Source organism: Xenopus tropicalis, chromosome 4 (genome assembly GCF_000004195.4).
Source record: "Xenopus tropicalis strain Nigerian chromosome 4, UCB_Xtro_10.0, whole genome shotgun sequence".
In the NCBI taxonomy this organism is placed as follows: domain Eukaryota; kingdom Metazoa; phylum Chordata; class Amphibia; order Anura; family Pipidae; genus Xenopus; species Xenopus tropicalis.
In genome coordinates, this window is record NC_030680.2 from 64,733,501 (window position 1) to 64,757,187 (window position 23,687).

Here is a 23,687-nt window from a genome sequence, read left to right on the forward strand (position 1 = left end):
ACCTGTATATCCCTATACCGCGACCACAACGAAACTCTGGCTCATTGCAGAACACCTTTGCACCAGGGTTTTTTGGAAGCGTGTACTCTGCTTATGTTCTCTTTGAGCTAAAACGAAAGTGCGAACAAGAAAACCTGCTCTGCTCCCGCATCCCTTTTTTGGAGTTTCTAAATGATTTGTAATTTAGACAAAAATACATATTTACCTTAGCATGGATTATGGGACAAAAAGGTTTCAATGGTTGTTGTTTCTAAAAAATATATCCAGGCTATTTAAATCTAAAGTAAACCTTTTACGTTTTGATATGTTTGTGCATTTTATATGTGTGTAAATATAAAGATTGGCAACCAAAACTATAGCTCTTAAAAGAAAAAGATAATAAGTGAAACTATTCTTTTGGTGGAACAATAACTATGGAAACCCATGAAATCATCTCCATAAGATACACATATGCACGCACCCACACTGCAACCTTATATAGCAAAGGTGCTGGGAGAAGTAGCCAAAGGGGCACCATACCTGTCCTTGCAGTAAGGTGAACAAATTCTCTGCAGTGTCTGTATACTATTAAACATTATAATATTGCCACAACATAAAAGGGTTCAAAACGATTTTTAGAATCTGTAGGCCTGAAACTATTCATTTTATAAAGAAATATTTAGTCTATTTGTATATAGCATGCATTTATATCCTATCAGTATTGAAGGCCCACCCACTTTCTGGAAGCCTAAATACTTTAAGATTCTTAATATTTAGTGCCCGGAGCTTGCCTTATCTCATAACTGATTTTATTTAGTTATAAGTAAAACCAGCAATATAAAATGTATGGGGAATCCTCGGATCATTCATGCATAACACAGCTGAAATATCAAAGGTTACATTAGCTTTGAGCTCAAAACCATTTTATTATCTTTATCATGGCATTTCAGTACACAGCCTTTTATTCCATTAATGTGCAAAAGAAGATTAGTGCATAATGTATATGGATACACTAGAGCACCTCAGGCTAAATAATCCTTTTCCCCTTTGGTACAAGGGAGTTTTTCAACCAGAACAGTGCAGAGGAGACATATAATGCTGACATAGACTTCAATTCAGCAATTAAACAAATATTACAAATTACACTCTTTATTAGCAGCTAAGGGGCTAATCCCAAATGTGGTTCAGTGGTTATCTTGTAGTGCAAAGAAACAGTCTTGCAGAGCTGTCTATATATTGGTCCATCTGCTGCTGGATCCATAGGCTTTGTATGGGAGTGGATAGTCTGTTTCAGAGCGGTTAATCCATTGGTTCTGTACCTGCCTCAACTGCTCCTTTTCCTCTTGCTTTGCTATTAACTGTTGTACCTTGTCCTGGTCATTAAAGGGATTTCTCCCATATTCCTGGCGCAGCCATAATCTGTACTGGAAGGGGACAAAAAAGAAAAACTGCATTATTTATAACAAATTATGTAATCAGTTATTTATCCAGAGTGCTTGGGACCAAGGGTATTCCGGATAAGAGGTCTTTCCGTAATTTGGATCTCCATACCTTAAGTATACTAAAAAATCAATAAAACATAAGGATTCATTATATCTTAGTTGGCATCAATTACAAGGTACTGTTTTATTACTACAGAAAAAAGGAAATCAGTTTTAAAATTCTGTATTATTTGATTAAAATGGAGTCTATGGGAGATGGGCTTTCTGTAATTCGGAGCTTTCTGGATAATGGGTTTCCGGATAAGGGATCCCATACCTGTATTTATAAAATGTCCTATTCCTAGCAACTTTGCAATTGGTATTCAGTATTTCTTTTTTACAGTTTATTCATTTTTTGCTTTTCTCTTTTGCCTCTATCCAGCTTTTAATTGGAGGTCACTGATCTCCATTTGTATTGTTACTGTTACTCTTTATTGCTTATATTCCTATTCACTCTCTCACCTATTCATATTCCAGCTTCTCATTCAAACTACTTTCTGCTGAAATGCCAAATTGGAGATCTGCTGAACGAGAAGCTAAATAACTGAGAACTGAGAACCACAAAAAATAAAATATGAAGACTGATTGCAAATGGTTTCAGAATATCAATATATGTATCATTTCAAAAGTTAATTAAGGTGAAATATCCTATAACATTTTAGTAAGCCTCTCTAAAATAAAGACCTCTGAATACACAGGATGGCAGACTCAACCTGTTATATTGCCTGTTCCTCTGTATGTATTCTGATCTGCACCAGCTGTTCCTCGGTAGCTATATAATATTGTCAGTACTAAGCAATGCTGGATATATATAATTAATTAAAAGAGGAAATACCGAATGACTATTACAAGTAGCCTTTATGATAATGTAGCATTGCGTAAATGTCAAGAAAAAAATTTTGCATATGATATTCCGCTAAGGTATTTTAATGCAGGGACCACCCCAACAGGTCTTTCAGTGGTCTGTTGTCTGACATTACAGGCTCCCTCTGTTCTGTGTCCCAAGTGACAGCAGGTTCAATAAAAAGAATATAATGTAAAATAAAAATAAAATAATCAATAAAATAAGCAATTATGGTAGGATTGTGACTAATGCTTGTCAGAAAGGCTATATAAAGATTGATATCAGAAATGCCAGACCAATGACAGAATATGATAATAGATTATGTTCATGCCCAATAGACAAATAAACAGGGCTAACATAAGAAAATAAAGTCAGCACCTTTAAGAATTTACTGTCAAATCATTAAATGGCTTGGCTCTTGTGTCTTGACCTAGATACTAAATTCTGCATACTACCACCTGTTCTACTGGTTCTTCTGTCAAATCAAGGTGATTATTAGCAGTTTTAAAAATGTTAAACACACCCCACTTTACATATTCCATAATTTTCTTGACATCATTCACCTGGGAAGTTTCTAAATAAAAACAGAAATCTCATTTCAACAGTTTTTATGACTTTATAATTATAATTTCTTCTACATTATTTACCTTTTCACAATATCTGTTTATAGACTGAAATACCCAAATCATAGTTTTTCAGGTAAGATGGGCAGACAGTAAAAGCACAGAGAGACAGATCAATATAGATGTAAAAGGACAATTCACAAAAACTAGTCATTTTGTAGAAAGGCATTTTTGTACCTTGAAATATTATTGATACCCATTATCTTTCTTTGCAGTAGCACTTTGAATATTAGTGTTTTTTATCCTACATGTAGAAGGAGCCATTAATTATATTTGAGTTTTGTTTGTCACTAATTAAATGATCACTAGACCATACACATTTGCTGCTTAATTGACCTTAGTATGGGTAAATAACAACAATAACACAGTTTTAAGGTATTTCCTTATATAGGTTATGGAAAAACTTGGGTGGTTAATATTATGACTTTTTAAATACTGGCCACTATAACCAACTGTAGCAACTAAAAAGCACTGGCACTCAGGGCTGCATAACGGGGCAAGCCCTTTAAAAATCTTTATTGCGGAGGTGCAACGTTATAACCAACTGTGCCACAAATGCCAGTAGACTACTTTTTTTGCAAGGCCATGCCTACTGCTAATTTGCTCAATAAACCTTAACAGAAGTACAGGTATGGGACCTGTTATCCAGAATGCTTGGGACCTGGGGTTTTCGGCATAAGGGATTTTTCGGTAATTTGGATCTCCATAACTTAAGTCTGCTAAAAATCATTTAAATATTGAATAAACCCAATAGGCTTGTTCTGCCCCCAATAAGGATTAACTATATCTTAGTTGGGATCAAGTACAAGGTACTGTTTTATTATTACAGGAAAAAAGGAAATCATTTTTAAAAATTAGAATTATTAGCTTATAATGGATTGTACAGGAGATGGCCTTTCTGTAATTCAGAACTTTCTAGATAACAGGTTTCTGGATAAGGGATCCCATACCTGTACTGCAAAACAACAATAGAAAAAGTATTATACATTAAACCCTTAACATTTCCATTAGACAAATATAATATAAACAGGGTAAAGTAGAACTTTTAAGGGCTGTGCATCTCACATAGTTATGTTTAGGGTAAAGACACACGGAGCTACTTAGTAGCAACTACAGTGGTGTGAAAAACTATTTGCCCCCTTCCTGATTTCTTATTCTTTTGCATGTTTGTCACACAAAATGTTTCTGATCATCAAACACATTTAACTATTAGTCAAAGATAACACAAGTAAACACAAAATGCAGTTTTTAAATGAGGGTTTTTATTATTTAGGGAGAAAAAAAATCCAAACCTACATGGCCCTGTGTGAAAAAGTAATTGCCCCCTGAACCTAATAACTGGTTGGGCCACCCTTAGCAGCAATAACTGCAATCAAGCGTTTGCGATAACTTGCAACGAGTCTTTTACAGCGCTCTGGAGGAAGTTTGGCCCACTCATCTTTGCAGAATTGTTGTAATTCAGCTTTATTTGAGGGTTTTCTAGCATGAACCGCCTTTTTAAAGGTCATGCCACAACATCTCAATAGGATTCAGGTCAGGACTTTGACTAGGCCACTCCAAAGTCTTCATTTTGTTTTTCTTCAGCCATTCAGAGGTGGATTTGCTGGTGTGTTTTGGGTCATTGTCCTGCTGCAGCACCCAAGATCGCTTCAGCTTGAGTTGACAAACAGATGGCCGGACATTCTCCTTCAGGATTTTTTGGTAGACAGTAGAATTCATGGTTCCATCTATCACAGCAAGCCTTCCAGGTCCTGAAGCAGCAAAACAACCCCAGACCATCACACTACCACCACCATATTTTACTGTTGGTATGATGTTCTTTTTCTGAAATGCTGTGTTACTTTTACGCCAGATGTAACGGGACACGCACCTTCCAAAAAGTTCAACTTTTGTCTCGTCGGTCTACAAGGTATTTTCCCAAAAGTCTTGGCAATCATTGAGATGTTTTTTAGCAAAATTGAGACGAGCCATAATGTTCTTTTTGCTTAAAAGTGGTTTGCGCCTTGGAAATCTGCCATGCAGGCCGTTTTTGCCCAGTCTCTTTCTTATGGTGGAGTCGTGAACACTGACCTTAATTGAGGCAAGTGAGGCCTGCAGTTCTTTAGATGTTGTCCTAGGGGCCTTTTGTGGCCTCTCGGATGAGTTGTCTCTGCGCTCTTGGGGTAATTTTGGTCGGCCGGCCACTCCTGGGAAGGTTCACCACTGTTCCATGTTTTTGCCATTTGTGGATAATGGCTCTCACTGTGGTTCGCTGGAGTCCCAAAGCTTTAGAAATGGCTTTATAACCTTTACCAGACTGATAGATCTCAATTACTTTTGTTCTCATTTGTTCCTGAATTTCTTTGGATCTTGGCATGATGTCTAGCTTTTGAGGTGCTTTTGGTCTACTTCTCTGTGTCAGGTAGCTCCTATTTAAGTGATTTCTTGATTGAAACAGGTGTGGCAGTAATCAGGCCTGGGGGTGACTACAGAAATTGAACATTGAATTGATAAACCACAGTTAAGTTATTTTTTAACAAGGGGGGAAATCACTTTTTCACACAGGGACATGTAGATTTGGAGGTTTTTTTCTCCCTTAATAACGTAAACCTTCATTTAAAAACGGCATTTTGTGTTCAATTATGTTATCTTTGACTAACAGTTAACGGTTTTTGATGAGCAGAAACATTTCAGTGTGACAAACATGCAAAAGAATAAGAAATCAGGAAGGGGGCAAATAGTTTTTCACACCACTGTATTTGTCACAGCTACTTAAGGAAAAGTTACACTAAAATTAAAAAAAAAGTAAAAAAGCTATTCTACCCTGCACCAATAACTGCCCTATCCTGCAAACCACTTAGTATTTTAAATGCTTTAATAGAAAATACCTGCTAAAACTTGGCTTCCTGTCAATTGAAGTACGGCGATACAGCAAAGGCAGGAGCAGAAACCACTATGTGACGATCGATTGATCGAGCCTAGCCTTCTTTCTGTATAGGAAGGAGTCAGGCTAGGCGCGATCAATCGATAGTCGCATAGTGTTACATTTCCTTTAAAGGAATAGTAACACCAAAAAATGAAAGTTTTTTTAAAGTAATTAAAATATAATGTACTCTTGCCCTGCATTGGTAAAAGTTGTGTGTTTTCTACAGTAATACTACTATAGTTTATATAAATAATCTGCTGTGTAGCCATGGGGGCAGCCATTAAAGTTGGAAAAAAGGAGAAAAGGCACAGGTTACATAGCAGATAACAGATGACCTCTCTAGAATACAATAGTGTTTATCTGTTATCTCCTATGTGCCTGTGCCTTTTCTCCTTTGAATGGCTGCCCCCCCTGGCTAAACAGCAGCTTTGTTTATATAAATTTCTGAGGCAAACACACCAGTTGTACCAGTGCAGGGCAGCAGTATATTTTATTCTTATTACTTTTATACACTTTCATTTTTTTGGCGTTACTGTTCCTTTAACACAATACTGAGAATTGCCTCTGCTAAACACACATAGAGACAATTATCAGTAAATGATCAGCTTTGTCTATTTTAGTAGCCACAATAAGTAGTTGCTACTAGTAGCTCCGTGTCTTCATCCTTAGAGGTATTAAAACACAAAGCTGATTCTCATTTGGACATATTTACTTTTGCTTTTATTAATGACCCTTATCAATGAGCACAGAGGGCATCTGCAGTAGCCTGATTGCTTACTTGAATATAATCTTGATCCCAAAAAGAATACATACAAACTGTAAACATGCCTCATGTCATGAAAAGCAATATTTAGTTTCATAAGCAAAAAGGGACCACATCTACAGAGAACCAGAGAGGGCTAAGTGAGTTTCTGAGGACAGCCCCGGAAATAGATGAGATTCAAATTTAGCATATTGGAATACAATCCATATTGAACCACCCATACTCTATATCCATAATTAAATAGCATAACACACTCAAAATTGCCTTCACATGTAGTAATAATCATATCACCAACTTTCTTCATCTGTATCAGCTAGCAGTGAGACAGTATTTATTTTAACGAAAAGGCTGAACTTGATGCACGTGTGTCTTTTTTCAGCCTAAATTATGTTACTACTATGTTACTTGTTTACAGCCAGTCCCTTAGCTAAACATTCAGGGGAATTCTATCAGGTCATACATACAGCAGCTGCTGTGACAATGTGACTTTAGTTTCACTTAGACAACCACAGCTCACAAGAACAGGGGGTCGAATCAGGCTACAGCAGATTGCTGCATTGTATTTTGTTTGTTAAGCAATGTAGTGACAGGGATACTGTTATCACAGGATTGTGTAATTTATAACCCACTTATAACCTTATAACTGAATAACAGTTTAACAAAAGAAAAATATATATATTTTTTTTTTATCATATAGTACTATTTGGATTAAACAAGGCCACTGAGTGAATTCCTTTCTAAAATTCAGAGTCTTTAAGAGTGGTGATTAAAGGGTTCAAGTGAAATATATACATTGAGCGCTATTTATTATGTGACAAAACTGCAACAAATCCAAAATAAAAAATTATACCACCTAAAAGCTGTTGAGATGTAGAATTCAATGGCAGGTGTCCTGTTTACAACTGGAAGATCTTTCATTGGGCTTTTTAACTCTTTCATTTGTGCGATAATACGAAAAAGTTGTGGTTTTAACATTTTTTATTCCTACATTTTCATTCATGCCTTTTTCAATTGGGATATTTTAAAAAATTACTAGACATCTGTGGTTTTTGTGGAAATGAGTTTAGTCGCAGTTTCAAAACACTCTAAAACCACAAAAATCCGAATTTTGATAAATCAGCACCTTTGAGTGGGAGTTATTAGCAGGGCCGGATTTGAAGGTCGGGCGCCCCGAGGCCGCTCCTTTCAGCGCCCGTCCACCTCCTCCCCCCGCGCGTATGCGCCCCAACAACTCACATACGGAGCAGTGGGGGTTGGATGTGCTAAAGTTTCTGTGTGTCCGACCCCCATTGCTCTGTATGGGACTGGGAGCAAAATTCTGTTTCGGCTGGGCGGCATGCCACCATTAAATTTGTGCCCCCTAGGCCCGGGCCTTTGTAGTCTTGCCACAAATCCGGGCTTGGTTATTAGTGTCACTGTAGAACAAAACAGTTTGTTGGCATGCAAACAAAAGAGGTTGGAATGCACAGCCATCTTTATAAGCAAATGGAACAGAAAAAGTCTGCTACCTGGTGGTTACTGCTGCGAGAGTGAGAGCAACAGGGAATCCTGAGCTGGAAGCAGCAGCGCAGAGTGGTGTTTGGAGAAACTGAATGCGAGTGAGATCTTTTCGTTATGGTGGACATGTGGGAGACAACAGGCAAGTGATCTTCATACAGCGGTTTTTAAAGTGTGTAAAAGTTATACCTGTAGCAAAGGGCAGGGTCCCCAAAATTTACTCTGAAGATACACGAGCGGAAGCTGAAAAGGTTTTTTACTACAGACTCACAACTGTTAACCATAAGTGCCCTGAAGACATTGTTGGCATTACTGAAAGTATCCTTGGCAATTAAAATAATTTTTTTGTGCAATTTACATAACTAAGTTCCACAGAACTAACTGCTCACAGAGCTCACAGATACTCACCCAAAGGATTGTGTTAATTGTGATTGATTTAAAGTAGAAGGAAAGTAATTGTGGCGTTTTACTGCCAATAGATTTGCCACATTAGGCTAATGTCCCACGGGGAGATTAGTCGCTGCGACTTTTAAAAAGTGATTTCGAGTGACAAGTCGCTAGTCTAACAAACGATTACTAGAGATTTCAACAACGGAGCAATTCTATTTCCCACAAATCCAGGTGTCATATTCCCTACCCACAATTAGAAATTACATTCAGTGCCTTAATGCCACCTAGATCACTATATTTTTTCTGCAGAAAGCTTTACCATACCTGAGTAAAGATCCCTAGAATCTCCCTCTGTTTGTTTAAGATAGCAGCTGCCATTTTAGCTTGATCTCCCTTAGCTTCCGTGCTGCAGCGCAAGAAGCTGGTAGCACAGATCACACATTCTGATGTGAGGGGGAGTGAATTCTTCTGAGTTCTTATGGGAGGGGGAGCAGGAGAAGGGAGAGAGGAGAGAGCTGCACAGACTCCAGCGCTGGGAATGAAGGATTTTTCTGAGAGAGGAAGTCTGATACTGAAGAACGCAAAAAAGACTAGAAATCCTGTGTTTCTTTTGTGAGTTCTTATGGCTGTATTTACATAGACCTTTCTGATAAAGCTTACTTAGTTTTTACCTTTCCTTCTCCTTTAAGCGTAAATTTATGATGCAGAATTAAATGTAGGCAGTGTATTTTTTTTTTTTTTTAAGTTTTAGTAAAAGTATTTTTTACGTTGTGGAAGGCTTGCCAGCCACATTTTTTTAAAGGGGTGTGATTAATAAAATAATTAAAATATAAAGTCAATAAATTATAATTTGAGAACCAAGCACTGTGCTTGTGTTTAAGTTTTTTCTTTTTCTCTATGTGAAATAGGATAAGATTCCAATAGTCCGTAGGAACAAGAGTTTCTCTAGCACCTTGTAATTTCTCTTGAAATAATGTATTTTATGTCACTTTAGTGCCACATTGTATTTATTCTGCCGTGACAAGTTGAAAAACGTGCCTCAGGTGGCACTTAACTAGGAATGACATATTACCAGCGATGCAATTGTGCCCTCTATACTAATGAATTCCCCTCCCCCTTGCCTCAGTCAGAGTGCTTGAGATGCGCCACTAGTCCTGCATACTTCTCCATAACTCTTACTCTTTACTGAGCCACTTATGATTTTATCTGTTGTAAGCGAGATCAGACATACAGACAGTCCTTTAGGTGAATACAGTCCATTTTATTGTGTACAATGACTGACTCTGGTATCCAGCAGAAGCATAAGCAAAACAAAAGTAAACAAAACCCTTGCCACACTTGGGCTCTAACTAATACACAGGGTGCTTCCCTCTCTATTACCGGTCCCCTACTGGGATTGCCGGCTAAAACAAAACACAACTCCCCAGAGTCACAGTACCTTGAGAGTCCTTCTCTTTGGGAGACAATGCTCCAAGCTGCTTCAGGCAGGCACAGACCCTCACACAGCAAGTTCAGTTCACAGTCTCAGCTCCAGCCCCTCACTCTCTCTGACTGCAGGCATATCTAGCCTGCTAATTATTCCCCAGGTGTGACTCCCTTGGGGAATGAACCCACTCAGCACCGCTATACATGAGGGAGTAGGAGATGAACCTAGGGGAAATATATCTCCCTTCCACCTGTTTACCTGTTACCGGTTCACACTGTATACTTCCTCGTTTGGCCAATGAATGACTTGCTATGGATTTCAAAATCACCTTTAAGCCAAAGATTGATGATAAACTCAAATCTCGTTACTTAAGTCTCTCGTTGCCTTTATACCATTTCCACCTTAATGGCCCAATGCTACATTTTAAGTTTCTTTTGGTTGCACAATGATAGTATCAGCTTTGTGCAAGCATCAGTAAAGGTGGCCATACACGGGCCGACTATAGCTGCCGATATCGGTCCCTTGGACCTTGCCCGTGTATGGGCAGGGCAGAGCGGCCTGGCCGACCGATATCTGGCCTGAAATTGGCCAGATCTCGATCGGCCAGGTTAGAAAATCCGGTCGGATCGGGGACCGCATTGGCTCGTTGATGTGGTCCCCGATCTGACTGCCCCATTGCCGCCCACATAATCCGATCGTTTGGCCCCAGGGTCAAACGATCGGATTATTTTTTTTTTAACCTAAATGCTCCCCGATATCGCCCACCCGTAGGTGGGGATATCGGGGGAAGATTCGCTCGCTTGGCGACATCGCCAAGCGAGCGGATCTGCTGGTGTATGGCCACCTTAAGAGGTGCAAAGGAATATCAGTGGGTGGGGTGAGAATATTGCAGCCATATTCTAGATCAGATCAGAGTTGATAAGTCGGAGAAGAAGAACCTTCTTAGCTCTATGTTTAAGTAAAAGAAAAATCCTTGCTCTTTTTACTAATATATTGTGAGGGAGGTGGAGAATAGAGAGGAATACACAATCAAACCAACTTAGATCTTTGCATCTTTCCTTAGACATTTGCATTTATAGCACCCAGCATCCTTAGCCTCCAGCATCACCAAACAACTAAAAAAACCACAGTTTTTAGAAAGTTACATGGAGCCCCACATAGAAAAGGCCCCAACAAAATGTTTATTCTTCACATGGACAGAGCCAAATCATACCCATTGACAGGTGACAGGAAGATTATCACAGAAAAGATATCTGATGCAAATTTCAGTATGATGGTTGGAGCTCATGTTCTGGTCAACCCTGTTCAACCAGGTTGAACGGAGTCTGTTTTAACCCTTTCGCTGCCAGCTGATGTTCTATAAACATACTTACAAACCCTAGGCCCTAGGTAACCCAGCTGTCCACCTCATCCCCAGCCCACACCCCACAAACTCTTACAACAAGCACCCACTGACGACAAACGTAGGGAAGGCAAAAAGATCTGTGGGAGGTGGGGGGACAAGAGCTTGGTTGGGGCAGGCGCAGAGGAGTTAAGGGCCTAGTGCCCCCCCACCTTTGCGCCCACGACACATGACTCTGCTGCCTATCCCTAGTTCCAGCCTTGCTGCTAAGCAGCTAAGCAATACTATAACATTTTGGATTCTTTCACTGAGGAGGTAAATCATGGTGGCAATTTTAGGTTTACCTATACAGTGTTTTTTCAACACAACCTAAGCTTTTTAAATCTGCCTGGATCTTTTTGTATAACATCTGTAAAAAGATATAGTAACATAGTAAGTTGGGTTGAAAAAAGATGTATGTCCATCACATTTAAACATAATGACTATATATAACCTGCCTAACTGCTAGTTGATCCAGAGAAAGGCAAAAAAAAACCCTATCCGAAAACTCTCTAATTTGCCGCAGAGGGGAAAAAATTCCTTCCTGACTCCAAGATGGCAATCGGACCAGTCCCTGGATCAACGTGTACTAAGAGCTATCTCCCATAACCCTGTATTCCATCACTTGCTAAAAAGCCATCCTCCCTCTTCTTAAAGGAGAAAGAAAGATAAAAAGTAGCCTTTATCAGAAAGGTCTATGTAAATACAGCCATAAGCACTCACAGAAATGCTGCACTGACTTCTCTGTGAAAAGATTTCTTGTGTCTGTAATTCCTGTGCCAGAGACACGCAGCTTTCTGTTCTCTGCTCTTTCCTGCGCCCCCCCACCCTCAAGAATGCTAAGAACTCACTCCCCCCCTTAGGAATGTGGATCTGAGCCAATCAGCAGGAAGCTGACTCATAGTCTAAATAACTAAGCATGTTCACTTGGTCTGGGTGTCTGTGCAGGAGCGAGGCATTAACTTTCTTTAAACAGCTCAGTGGTTTTTCTTCCTGTTTGGCTTCTAATCATCTGAACAGGTGAAATATGGGGAGACTTAAGGGCACTATTGAGACAACTGAAGGTATGCCTGCAGCTTGAGATTAACTCTTTACTAGCCTTTCCTTCTCCTTTAAAGCTATATAATGTATCAGCCAGTAGGACTGGTTCAGGGAGGGAATTCCACAACTTCACAGCTCTGATGGTAAAAAATCCTTTCCGAATATTTAAACGAAACCTCCCTTCTTCTAAACAGAGTGGGTGCCCTTGTGGCAGTTGGAAGGACCTACTGGTAAATAAAGCATTAGGGAGGTTATTATATAATCCCCTTATATATTTATATATACTTAAGCGCCTCTTCTCCTGTGTAAATAAACCCAACTTGCCCAGTCTTTCTTCATAACTGGGACATTCCATACCCTTTACCAGCTTAGTTGCCCTTCTCTGGACCCTCTCTAACTCAATCATGTCCCATTTGAGCACTGGAGACCAAAACTGAACAGCATATTCTAGATGGGGTCTTACCAGCGCTCTGTAAAGGGGAAGAATAACACCATCCTCCCAATATATATAGTATGTTGTACTTGCAATATCATAATAATGTTTAAATAGCATCTTTATCATAAATATATCAGAGATATATTTTACCACAAGTGCAAAAATACAACAGTCATTTAAAAAATTACAGCTCCAAAAATCTCAGTGATATGGACTTTTGCCAATGATAAAGTGGAAGTGGTATGTTTTGCAATCTGCCACACTAGTGCATGGAACTGAATTGCTTGCATGGAGAGCTCTCCAAGAATATGTTCATATCATGCGACATTATCAGCATATTTACTGCCTTTGTATGTTCCATTATTTGTTGTATTTTCTATCAAAGTCATGTAAATAGTAATGAGCAAATCTGCTATAAAACTATGGAAACATTTCCATGATGAAATTTATTTGACTAGTTGCTCCGTGTTAATATCAGGCACACAAAAGGCATCCAGTCTCTGGCATTCTAAATGGCTCATATGCAGTTGATGTTAACATTTCGGTGGTGAACAATTCATACAATTACCTTCCAGTCTGGTTGTATGCTTCCTTTTTTTGTCAGAGTGAGCAAGAGGTTGGCCTTTTTGGGTCCTTTCCTGTCTGCTCAGCCATTTTTCTAATGCTTTGGTCAGCCACAAAAGTAGGTTTGGTTATTTAATGTCTTCATCCTGTGAGCACCTCACACGCAATGCTTTATCACACGGGGGGAATTTAAGGATGGCTTGTTTTATTGATAGACATGTCTTGCTTAAGTTGTTTACTTGATTTCAAGATGTTGTTTTTCCTAGGAGAAATATTCTGCTGGACTGCCACTTATGCGAATATTTGAATTGCAATATACTCATTTCATATATGCCAATAATAAGCTCTCCTTAAACAGGACCAATACACATGTAAGCAGACATTTTTTAAAGCTCTCATACATTATAAAAATAAACATATTTAGTTTTTTGGCATCTCCTCCACTATGTTTTTTGCACTTTGCAACCTGCTCTGCATGTACCAAAATTGCTGCAGCGCAGAAACCCGAATTTGCCCCATGAACATAGTGCTGCATTCAACATCACTGTATACATAAGGGGTGGGCAGGTACTGCACTTAAATGTCCCACCCCCTAACTAAGTCCAGGCGCTTGCCTATCCTATGGCCCATTCTATGAGCTACCTTGTGCCTGCCAATGCTGCAGCCAGACCCTGGAGATAAGTGCTATTTGAATAAGTACTAAGGCCAGTGACAAACTGCATCTTCTCCACTTGCATAGATACGACAGAGGAGAAATGGCCAATCGGTCCCATCTTGTCTTTTCACTGACAGAAATATCTTCATGTAGACATGGAAATAATAAACTATGCAACTTTGGACTGAAATTGGTCCCGTAACACTTATGGGACAATGCCGAGCCTGCCAATAAGCACACAAGATAGGGCAGCCAGGAGCAGATCAGTCTCCAGAAAATGCTGCATGTGCCTCTGCCTTAAGGGCCTGCATTTTCAACCCCTTAGTGTTCCTATGTAAATAACCCCTTGTATCCCCAGATGTATTAAACCCTACCCGCTAATAAAGGTATGGGAGGGTTGTTTTTGTAATGTGGAGCTGCATGCCTGGCTATTAATACATATTTAAATAATGTATTTTAGTAGCCTTAAGGAAAACAAACAGATTGGCTTTGCTACCAACCTGGATTTATGCTACCTTAGCTACCATCGAGCATAGGTGAGCATCTGGGTCTGCTGCCACCTAAGGGCAGTGGCACATGGGGGGTTTAGCCTCCCCGACATGCCATGCCACCAGCAAGAATGAAATGACTGAAGCAATGCGTATATACCATGCCACCTGCGATTTACATTATTGCCGGTGGGATGGCATGTTGGGGAGATTAGTTGCCCGCTGTAGTGAAGATTTATCGTGGGTGACTAAACTCCCCGTGTGCCACTGCTCTAAAACAGCAGACACAATGCTGTCTTAGAGCAGTGGCTCCCAAGCTCTCAAGGTTTTAGATGCCAAAGTTTTACATTCAATCGTTTCAGGATTTTTTAGGCTTTATAAATATCAAGCATTTAAGTTTTTGAAGCCATAATTCAAATTCATGAATTTTAGGACAAAAAAGATTCTAATCGCAGCAAAAATTTTAATTTGACCGTTGATGAATCACACCCTTAGAGATGAGTTTCCCCTTTTTGGGAAATAGATCTCACACCTGTACTAGATGGCTTTGGTGTGTAAATGGAGAACTACAAAAAAAACAGAAAGACATAGAAAGGGGCCAAATATAAAGACAAATGAATAAAAAAAAACATAAAAAATGAAAAGTGAAAACCCAGTTTAAAACTTGCTTAGAACTGTTTCAACCATACCACAGCAAAAGTAGCTTTAAATGGGAATGCCACCCAAACACAACTTAAGCTGTTTTGAAAAGTAAATATAGTTTCAAACAACTTTGCAGTATACATCAATTCATAAATATGCAGCCTTTTCATGATTTTTAATGTAATAATATGGTTTGGAACAGTAGTTGACTGTCCTCAGCCTGCCTTCAGCCTGTGTCCTCCAAACCCCACAATCCTCAGCACACATGGTGTCAATAATAGTGCCAGATTTCTTTTTAGGGCATCCAGAGACCCTACTGCCCCTAAATTTATGCCACCCTAGGCCTGGGCTTTTGTGGCCTCCCATAAATCCGGGCCTGGTCAATAAGGAAAGTAACATCACAGTGCAATGCATTGTGGGTTATGTGGTTCCTGCATGCTGTCTGTAAACTGCGGAGAAGTTGTTACAATTTGAAACATTAATGTTTTAGTCCCTGTTTCCCCGCCAGGATTTCAAATTCTACATAAAGAGAAAAACTGTTTTGCAGGTGGATTTTAGCATATAAAAATGGTATTTATTCTCTTTTGTGTGAAGCTCTTTAACAATTTTTGATTCAGAAGCCAGAGTTTCGCTTTAACGGTAAAATTTCATCTAAAGCCTTCCAAAAGCCTGTAAAACTAATCCTCAATAAGGCAAGGAAAGCCACCTAACAAACCACCAGTTTGGGGTGGTAGAACCTTTGACAAGTGTGAGACAATAAATCATGTTCCTATGACGGCCATTAGTTAAGGAGCAGCTCTATCAGATGTGCATCCAACAGTGCTGCCAATTGATGCATCATATGCCGCTAACCTCTACTATTCTGTGTCTGCCACCCTTTCTTATCATGGACCTATTGTAGGCTATGATGTTGAGAAACATATTTGTTTATGTGTACTCAGAAGGGAGGTAGCAGTACTGAGAAAATGTTCTAAGTATACTGTGATTCCCTGTTTAGTGACTTTGACATTTCTTTTCTAGACTTCCCTACACAGCCATGTGAATTTGAATATACCAAATAAAAAAAAAAAAGACAAATCAAAATAAAATTTTGTGATATCTTATTATATTTTGTGATTTTTATATTCCAGGATTGGTCTCTTAAATTCTTCCTTTAGGGTAAAGACACTCGGAGCTACTAGAAGCAGCTACTAGCCGTGGCTACTAAAATAGGCAATTCTGATCATTTACTGATAACTCTTTATGTGTATTTTAGCGGAGGCAATTTTCAGTATTGTCTATGGCAGGGTATTGTCTGGAATTTAATAGCTGTGAAAAAGTAGCTGCTACTAGTAGCTCTGTGTGTCTTTACCCTTAAAGGGCACCTATCAACCCTATATTGTTTCCCCCACCAGAGGTGCGGGCTGGTGGGGGGAAACAATATAGGGCTGATAGGTGCCCATTGTGTCCCTTAATGTTAATGTAATATGGAGAAAAATAAGGATGCTATTGTTTTAATGTGGTGAAATTTTTGTAGCTAGAGTGATACAGAAACAAGGTTAGGTTAGGATAAGGTTTCTTAAATCATCCAGGAAAAGGGCTGAGATAAGACCCCCTAAAGAGGCAAAAGGTTGAGACATATGCTTGTTGGATGACATATGCAGTTATTAAAACAGTCTAATTTACAAGTACCATGGTCAAAATGTGCTTTACATGTACATAAAGGAGTTGTTCACCTTTGAGTTAACTTTTAGTATGATGCAGTAAGTGATACGCTAAGACAATTTGCAATTGGTCTGCATTTTATTATATTATTATTTTAATTATTATTATTTTTTAGCAACTCTACAGCTTGGAATTTCAGTAGTTAATTGTTGCAATTTAAATTACCTTAGCAACCAGACAGTGGTTTAAATGAGAGACTGACATATTTATAGCAGAGGTAAGTTATAAAAAGTAACAATAACAATAAAATTGTAGCCTCACAGAGCAATAGTTTCTTGGCTGCTGGGGACAGTGACCCCCATTTAAGATTTGGAAAAATGAACAAAACCTTTAAATCCACAGAGAACTTACTCCTTGAACTGAATTTAGTGTAAAATGCAGCAATGTAACTCTTTACTTACAGCCTCCCAAATGCCCACCACTCAATTTCTATCACAGACACAGTGTTATTTTTAAGTATTATTTTTAGCCAAAAAATGCAATATAATAAAAATTTTCAAATATACCTACATGTAGTAACCAATCAGCTGTTTGTTTTAAACTTGATATATTGTGGTTTATTTCTCTAGAGCATGACAGATTCCCCCATCAACTGCAAAAGCCTCATGTATTCAGATTTTCCTATATTGCATTTTTGCTCAGTTTTCAGCCTGTAAAGTTTCATTTCCTCATATCTAAAGCCTACAAGTAAGGTTATAGCTCATGAGGACGAGTGTGTGTGTGGTTTATAGGACAGCTCTAGGTTTAACTGCAATATGGAAAAAAAGCTCTGAGGAAACTACTTAACAACAAAATAATTATTAAATAAGAAATTAGAAACTGTATTGGTACTGAGCCAAATGTTTACTGATGGTTTTAATTCAAAATGCTTTTTTCCCTCAAAGACTAAAACAACTTTTGCATTATCTTTAATTCCCTATCTTAATTTTTGTAAAAACAAAGACTAAATTTGCTTTAATTTGATACTTGGTATGTTATGTTATTTGTTTGCAAAAGAACTTGGCATTTTGGTTAATTTGTCTATTCAGTTGTTAGTTTCCCCTGCTATACTTCTAACTTGGCAATAGGCATGATGGATTCCCATAATGGATAATTACAAATTATCAATACAGTTTCATCTAAATATTTTGGCACTATATAAATAGCTTCTATGCCCCCTTCCAAACTGCTCTCAGTGCATACCCAAAAACAGGCCTGTTTCTCTGTACCTGATCTACAAATGCAGAGCTTGGCAGCAACCATGTTTATCCACATTACATACGGTCTCTGGCTCCTAGGTGCTGCAGAGTAGAAGCATAAGCAGGGGATGCAGGTGTTATCCTGACTTCCACATGATCAGCATTGGATGGGATTTAGTTTTGCTTTAAACACAGCAGGCAAGAGTTCTGGCTGGATGTGTCAGCCAGAATCAGATTATTATGCAAAAATGTATGGTAGGTCTATCACATTTTTAGTAAGACAGCACAGCAAAACCACATTTAAAGGTGGCTGATTAGATGAGAAGGCTACTGTCTAACTTTGCATATGTAGTTCCACACATTGTTTTAAAGATATACATTATCACAAACAATAAATTCTAAATTCCATTTAGTAATACCTTTCAACTGTGCTGGGAGATTTATTAGCTGCTTCCCATTGCTCTTGTAGAAATATGTTCAAGTTAGTGCTTGTTTTCTAATTATTTCATGGTAAGGCAGTAGGACAGTGTCACCTGAATGATTCCCTTGATTGCACAATATAATTTGCCATTCCTTACCTGCCTGGAAAAGGTATATATCCCAGCTGTTTGACATTTTTGTTCTTTATTAATTCTTTCCTGAATGTGTGAAAAATGTTCTTGATACAAATAAACACATTTAGGAAATCAGATTATTGTGCCAATTTCTCAGAATGAGTTGCAGCTGAAGACCTGCTAATGCCACATGATGCGTGCATTTCGGCTTGCCGAAAATATACGCCATACGCATCGTGTGGCATTAGCCTTAGAGCATAGCAGCAAGCAAGCAGTTAAGCTCCAGCACAACAAATTGTTAATTTCCATTGCAGGTTTCAAAGAGGGAATCTTTTTAAAGCTAATCATTCCAGAGCAGAAAAGAGGTCATTCTGAACGTATCAAGTATTTTTTTTACCATTTGTTAGTCAGCCCCTAAAGTTTTTCAAAATATGCTAATATTTTCTTAATGTCAGCATGGGGAAAAATTCAGTATCTGAAAGCATGTATATGATAAAAGCTTTGTATTACAAATACCGTAGGTTTGTGACTTGGAAAATACATTTAGCATTACTAGAAGTCAAATGACATTTGCATGCACAAGTACAGGAAATGTTACCTCTTTAACTAATGTCATTTCATATTCCTGGAGCTGCTGCTGAAAGCCAAAGTTTGGCCCAACATAGGATCTGACAGACCTCACAGCAGACAGACACTCGTCCCAGCCAAAATTTGTAACCGTCATGAGATAGGCAACCAAAATAGTTGTGCTTCGAGATACTCCAGCCAAGCTGTTTATTTGTAACAAACGAAGAAAGAGATTAAGAGATTAGATACTCTAATACCCAGTGTAAACATGTAGATAAGCTTTGTTGGTTTTCATGCAATTATACTGTAATTCCTTGATGTGACATGCAGTAAATACTAAGTACTTTGCTCCAAAGAGCACCCAGTCTATTGCTCAATTGTTTCATAAAACACTGATTTTAGCAATAGGTGGAAAAAAGTCTTTAATACTATTAATGGGGCGCTGGTGAAAATGGTAATGTGTTAGTATATACTTGAATGTCAAATTAGTTGGCCTAAGTGTATGTTTGGGAAAAAAGTTTTTACTGCTGCTGGGTATTTATCATAATGTAAGTCTATTAGAAATTAAGGCAATTCAATAAAATGTTTTGAGATTTATCGATAATTTTTTATTTGTTAACAACCCAAATACATTTTATGACCATACTAATAAATGCCTAAAAACCCCCTCAATGAGTACACTCACTATAGATGATTTATAGTTAACAATAATTAAATTATTGATATATTTGCCTGTTATTTCTATTAGCATTATGCTATGGTCTTTTATATATTTGTAATGTAATAGGAATTAATGACTTTTTTGTCAGGGATCATAAATTCAGTGGCACAAGATGCTGCTTTGATTCATTTAATAGCTAAGCATGGCGTGGCAAAAGTACAGAAATTGAAAAGCAAAGGAATAATTACTGTGCCACAAATAACCTGGCTGGACTAGCTTGTGAACAGGGAAATAATGTGTTTATTTCACCATCATCTTTCTGGTATAATATGGGCAGGAGAGGTAAGGGTGAATCAATTAACTGCAAAATAAAATGGCATTATACTCCCCTTTTTTCAACATTAGGTTAATTAATAAGGCTTGAACTTAACATACTTTTGAATATACAATGCCTATAGATTGCAAATGTTGCTGAATTAGATGTTGGCAAAAATATGTACATTTTACATGCAAGGTTATAATCCTTGTCAAGAAAGTATGGCTTTGCCCATAGGTTAGTTGGTCAGACTGTAATAGCTTACAGGGGCAGTCCCATTTTTGAATATTTGTCCTCAGGCAATGCCTTTACATTTAATAAACTATAGTTATTAAAAGAGTGTTTATGTACATGCAATAAAACTGTATTTCACATTATGCTTGTAATGGTGGGAATGATTGTTACACCTGCCATGCATCACAAAGACTCACCCACAGCACACACCAACTGTTTAAAATGTGGTAAAGATGCCCTGAATTGAATTCAGATTTTGCATACAAATACCAAATCCTTCACAAAATATTTGGCCAAATACCAAGCCAAATACCAATATGCAAATTTGCATATTAAAGTATAAGAGAAATTAAGATTGACACAACTTTTATGGTTCAAATTCAATTCAGCAATGGAAAGGTAGATTTATATTAATTCAAATCTGAAACACTTGAAACTTTCAATTGCTAACTTATTCATAAAAATGTCCAAAAATACTTGGTCACACCAAAATCACATTCTTCTCTTCATTTTAAATGAGTTAGTAAAATCTCGAGTTTTTTACTAAAACTCAAATTTTAAAATAGCTTGAATTTGAATGTAAGCCTCCCATTGGCTCAAATTAAAAAATAATTACAATCACATTTTTTGCCACTAAAAACTCAAATAATGATTTTGATAGATCTGTCCCTTAGAATTTAGCAGAATCTTGCAACAACAAAAAAAAATACTAGTCCGAATCCTAGATAGGATGCATCCCTAGTTGAAATGGAAATTAAATTATTAACTTTAAAAGCCTAATACAGTACACTATGTTCATTATATATAGTGCTGACTGCAGTCAGTGACACTGTATTCGTAAAAGACTGGCTCTTAAGTTGCTGCACCATAACAGACAGTAAAATGTCCAGAAGAAAAATAAGACATTAAGAAAAGAACTAGAAAGGGAAGTATGAGAACAAACTTCATGTTGGTTTAAAAAACGTGAAGTCACTGAATGAAATCTAATTGGCTGTTGTTGGCTCCAGCCAGTTTTTCTAACCGTGGATCACAATTATATAGTAAAAACCACTGTGCAAAGTTTGGGGACCCTGGTTTTAAAGAAATGTGATTGGCTGTTGGTGGCTCCCACCACTTTTTCTAACCCTGACACAGTGACTGACTGCGCAAAGTTTGGGAACCCTGACATAAATAGTGTGAGAAAGGAAGCATTTTAAATTTAAACCAAAAAAAATTCAATAGGTGAAGTCTGATTGGCTGTTGGTGGCTCTGCCCACTTTTTCTAAACTTGAACCACAGTTACCTGGTGTGTAACTCTGCAAAGTTTTGGGACCCCGGTGTTATTACTGTGAAAATGGCAGCAGGTTGAATTTCCCCCATTGAAAGTCAATAGGTAAAATCTGATTGGCTATTCACAGCTCTGCCCACTTTTGGGCATCCAACAATCATCATATTTTCAATCAGGCTGATCCCATGACTATGTGATTCAAGTTTGGCGAGCGTAGCCTCAAAGCTGTAGATTGACAGCAGTTTGAAAATCTTCCCTGTCAAAGTCAATGGGTGAAAGCACAAGCAACCTGCTCTGCTATAGTGCAAAGAAGTGTGGAGAGTTTGGGTGCTGTACCCCTAAAAACTGTAGGAGGAGTAGCGTTTAGAAAATGGGGGACACTAAGAATAATAAGAAGAAGCGGAAGAATAAGTTGAAGAACAGTATGTTGGGTTTTTCAACCCACCATAATAAGACATAGAAGTTTGTATTCATTTGAAATTATTTGTATAATTATTACCCTTTATGTATACATCAGGATTTACCTGTCTTTTGGGAACAGAGAACTCACCAGTGAACAAGACAGCCACCTCCATGAAGTCGACACTCGTGAATAAACTTGATACACTGTTTAAAATGCTGAATTCTATCAAGGAGAGAAGAAAATATGTCAAACAAGTGAACTGACGCAAATATGTGTGTGGTGGGGGGTACTGATTAATAAACCCCAGGGGTATTTCTAGCTTCTCAACAGATCAAGGCACAGGCCTGATATCAAAACTGCGCAATAAATCTGGAACTACCCAGAACAACCTAAAACCACGGCCAGATTTCCAATCCGGGCGCCCCGAGGCGAGGTGAATTAAATTGAAAAGAAATGTGTGTGTATTTTAACACTTGTCTATATGGCAGGCCAGTTTGTACAACTTGGCCAATTCCTACCAGTGAGATGTGCCGATCAATGAGAACAGCACCAGAAAGAGAGTGGGGTTGGATACAGTGCAGAAAGAGCTATGCCATAGAAATAACTGGTATTAGAATGTGTTTAAAGTGAACTTTAATATATGTCATTATATTTAGATTCTCCACTCCATTAAACCAAGTTACAGAAGTACAAATCGAAGGAAAGATGGTTTATTGTACTGGTACTGACTGATAAATAAACAATACAATAGAAGAAAAAGAAAATTTCCTAAATGGAACAGCAAACATGTGGTACTTGCCAGCCTGTCTAGTGTGGGTAACCACAGGACTGTAAAATGCAAATGACTAAATAAATACGACACAATATCTTTCTTAGTTACAAAAAAACTTTTTTTATTCTCTGCACTGCTGGTTCTGATATTGATAATATATAGCAGAAGCCATGTGATCAGACAGACCTAGACTAATAGACCCCTGTCCTAAGGTACACTGCTTTAAGAATCCGAAAGGACTATACAAATATTGTTGTTGTATTTTTTAATATATGTATTTTACTTTTTATTCTTTTTATTCCTTCCATGCCTGACTGACCACCAGATCACTGATCACATCAACTGATTTAAATTAGCTGTTTACTGAGATCCTTGGCTTGGTCATTCTTCACCAGCAGTGTGCCACATAAACTTGATATTTTATCAGTTTAATTTCATTTATATACATTACATATGAGTTGACCTTTACCTCATAAGGCTACTGACACACAAGGGTTAAATCTGGGCTACAAATGGCAACAATTGTCCTCAAAATGATTTCCCACTGGCAGTAAAGTAAATCACCACCGGGAAAGCATACGCAGCACTTTGTTTTCTGAAGTTGCCCAAACTTTTTTTGCAAGTAGCAAGGAAGCAAGTAGCCCAGATTTAATCACTGATGACAAATGTGCCATTAGTTTAAAACTCCAAGGCTGTATGTGCCATTGTGGTGAAATTTATGAAGGCAAAGCTTTCAAAATATTCAAGAACATCCACATAAATGTGATATTTTGATGATCCAGGCAATGGTTTTCCCCATCTCCTCCTATGTGAAACTAACCCAAAGTAAGAAACCCCCTTCAAACTGGTTTTGCCAGAGCCTGTTGTTTGACACTTGAGATATAAAGAGGAGCTGATGTCACTATGTGCCAAAGGA

At 38.1% G+C, this 23,687-nt stretch overlaps 1 protein-coding gene across 2 annotated transcripts in view; it reads right to left on the minus strand.

Annotated features, from left to right (window-relative positions):
• Positions 1-875: 875 nt before the first annotated feature.
• Positions 876-23,687, minus strand: part of dusp22a (dual specificity protein phosphatase 22-A) — a 49,728-nt gene continuing 26,916 nt past the window's right edge. For both annotated transcript variants that reach the window (XM_031900795.1, XM_002936098.5), the window contains exons 6-8: positions 22,147-22,221; positions 19,150-19,321; positions 876-1,403 (exon numbers count right to left, since the gene is read on the minus strand). In XM_031900795.1, coding sequence (XP_031756655.1) covers positions 1,209-1,403; positions 19,150-19,321; positions 22,147-22,221 — 442 coding nt within the window. In that variant the 3' untranslated portion in view covers positions 876-1,208. The remainder of the gene's footprint in view (positions 1,404-19,149; positions 19,322-22,146; positions 22,222-23,687) is intronic.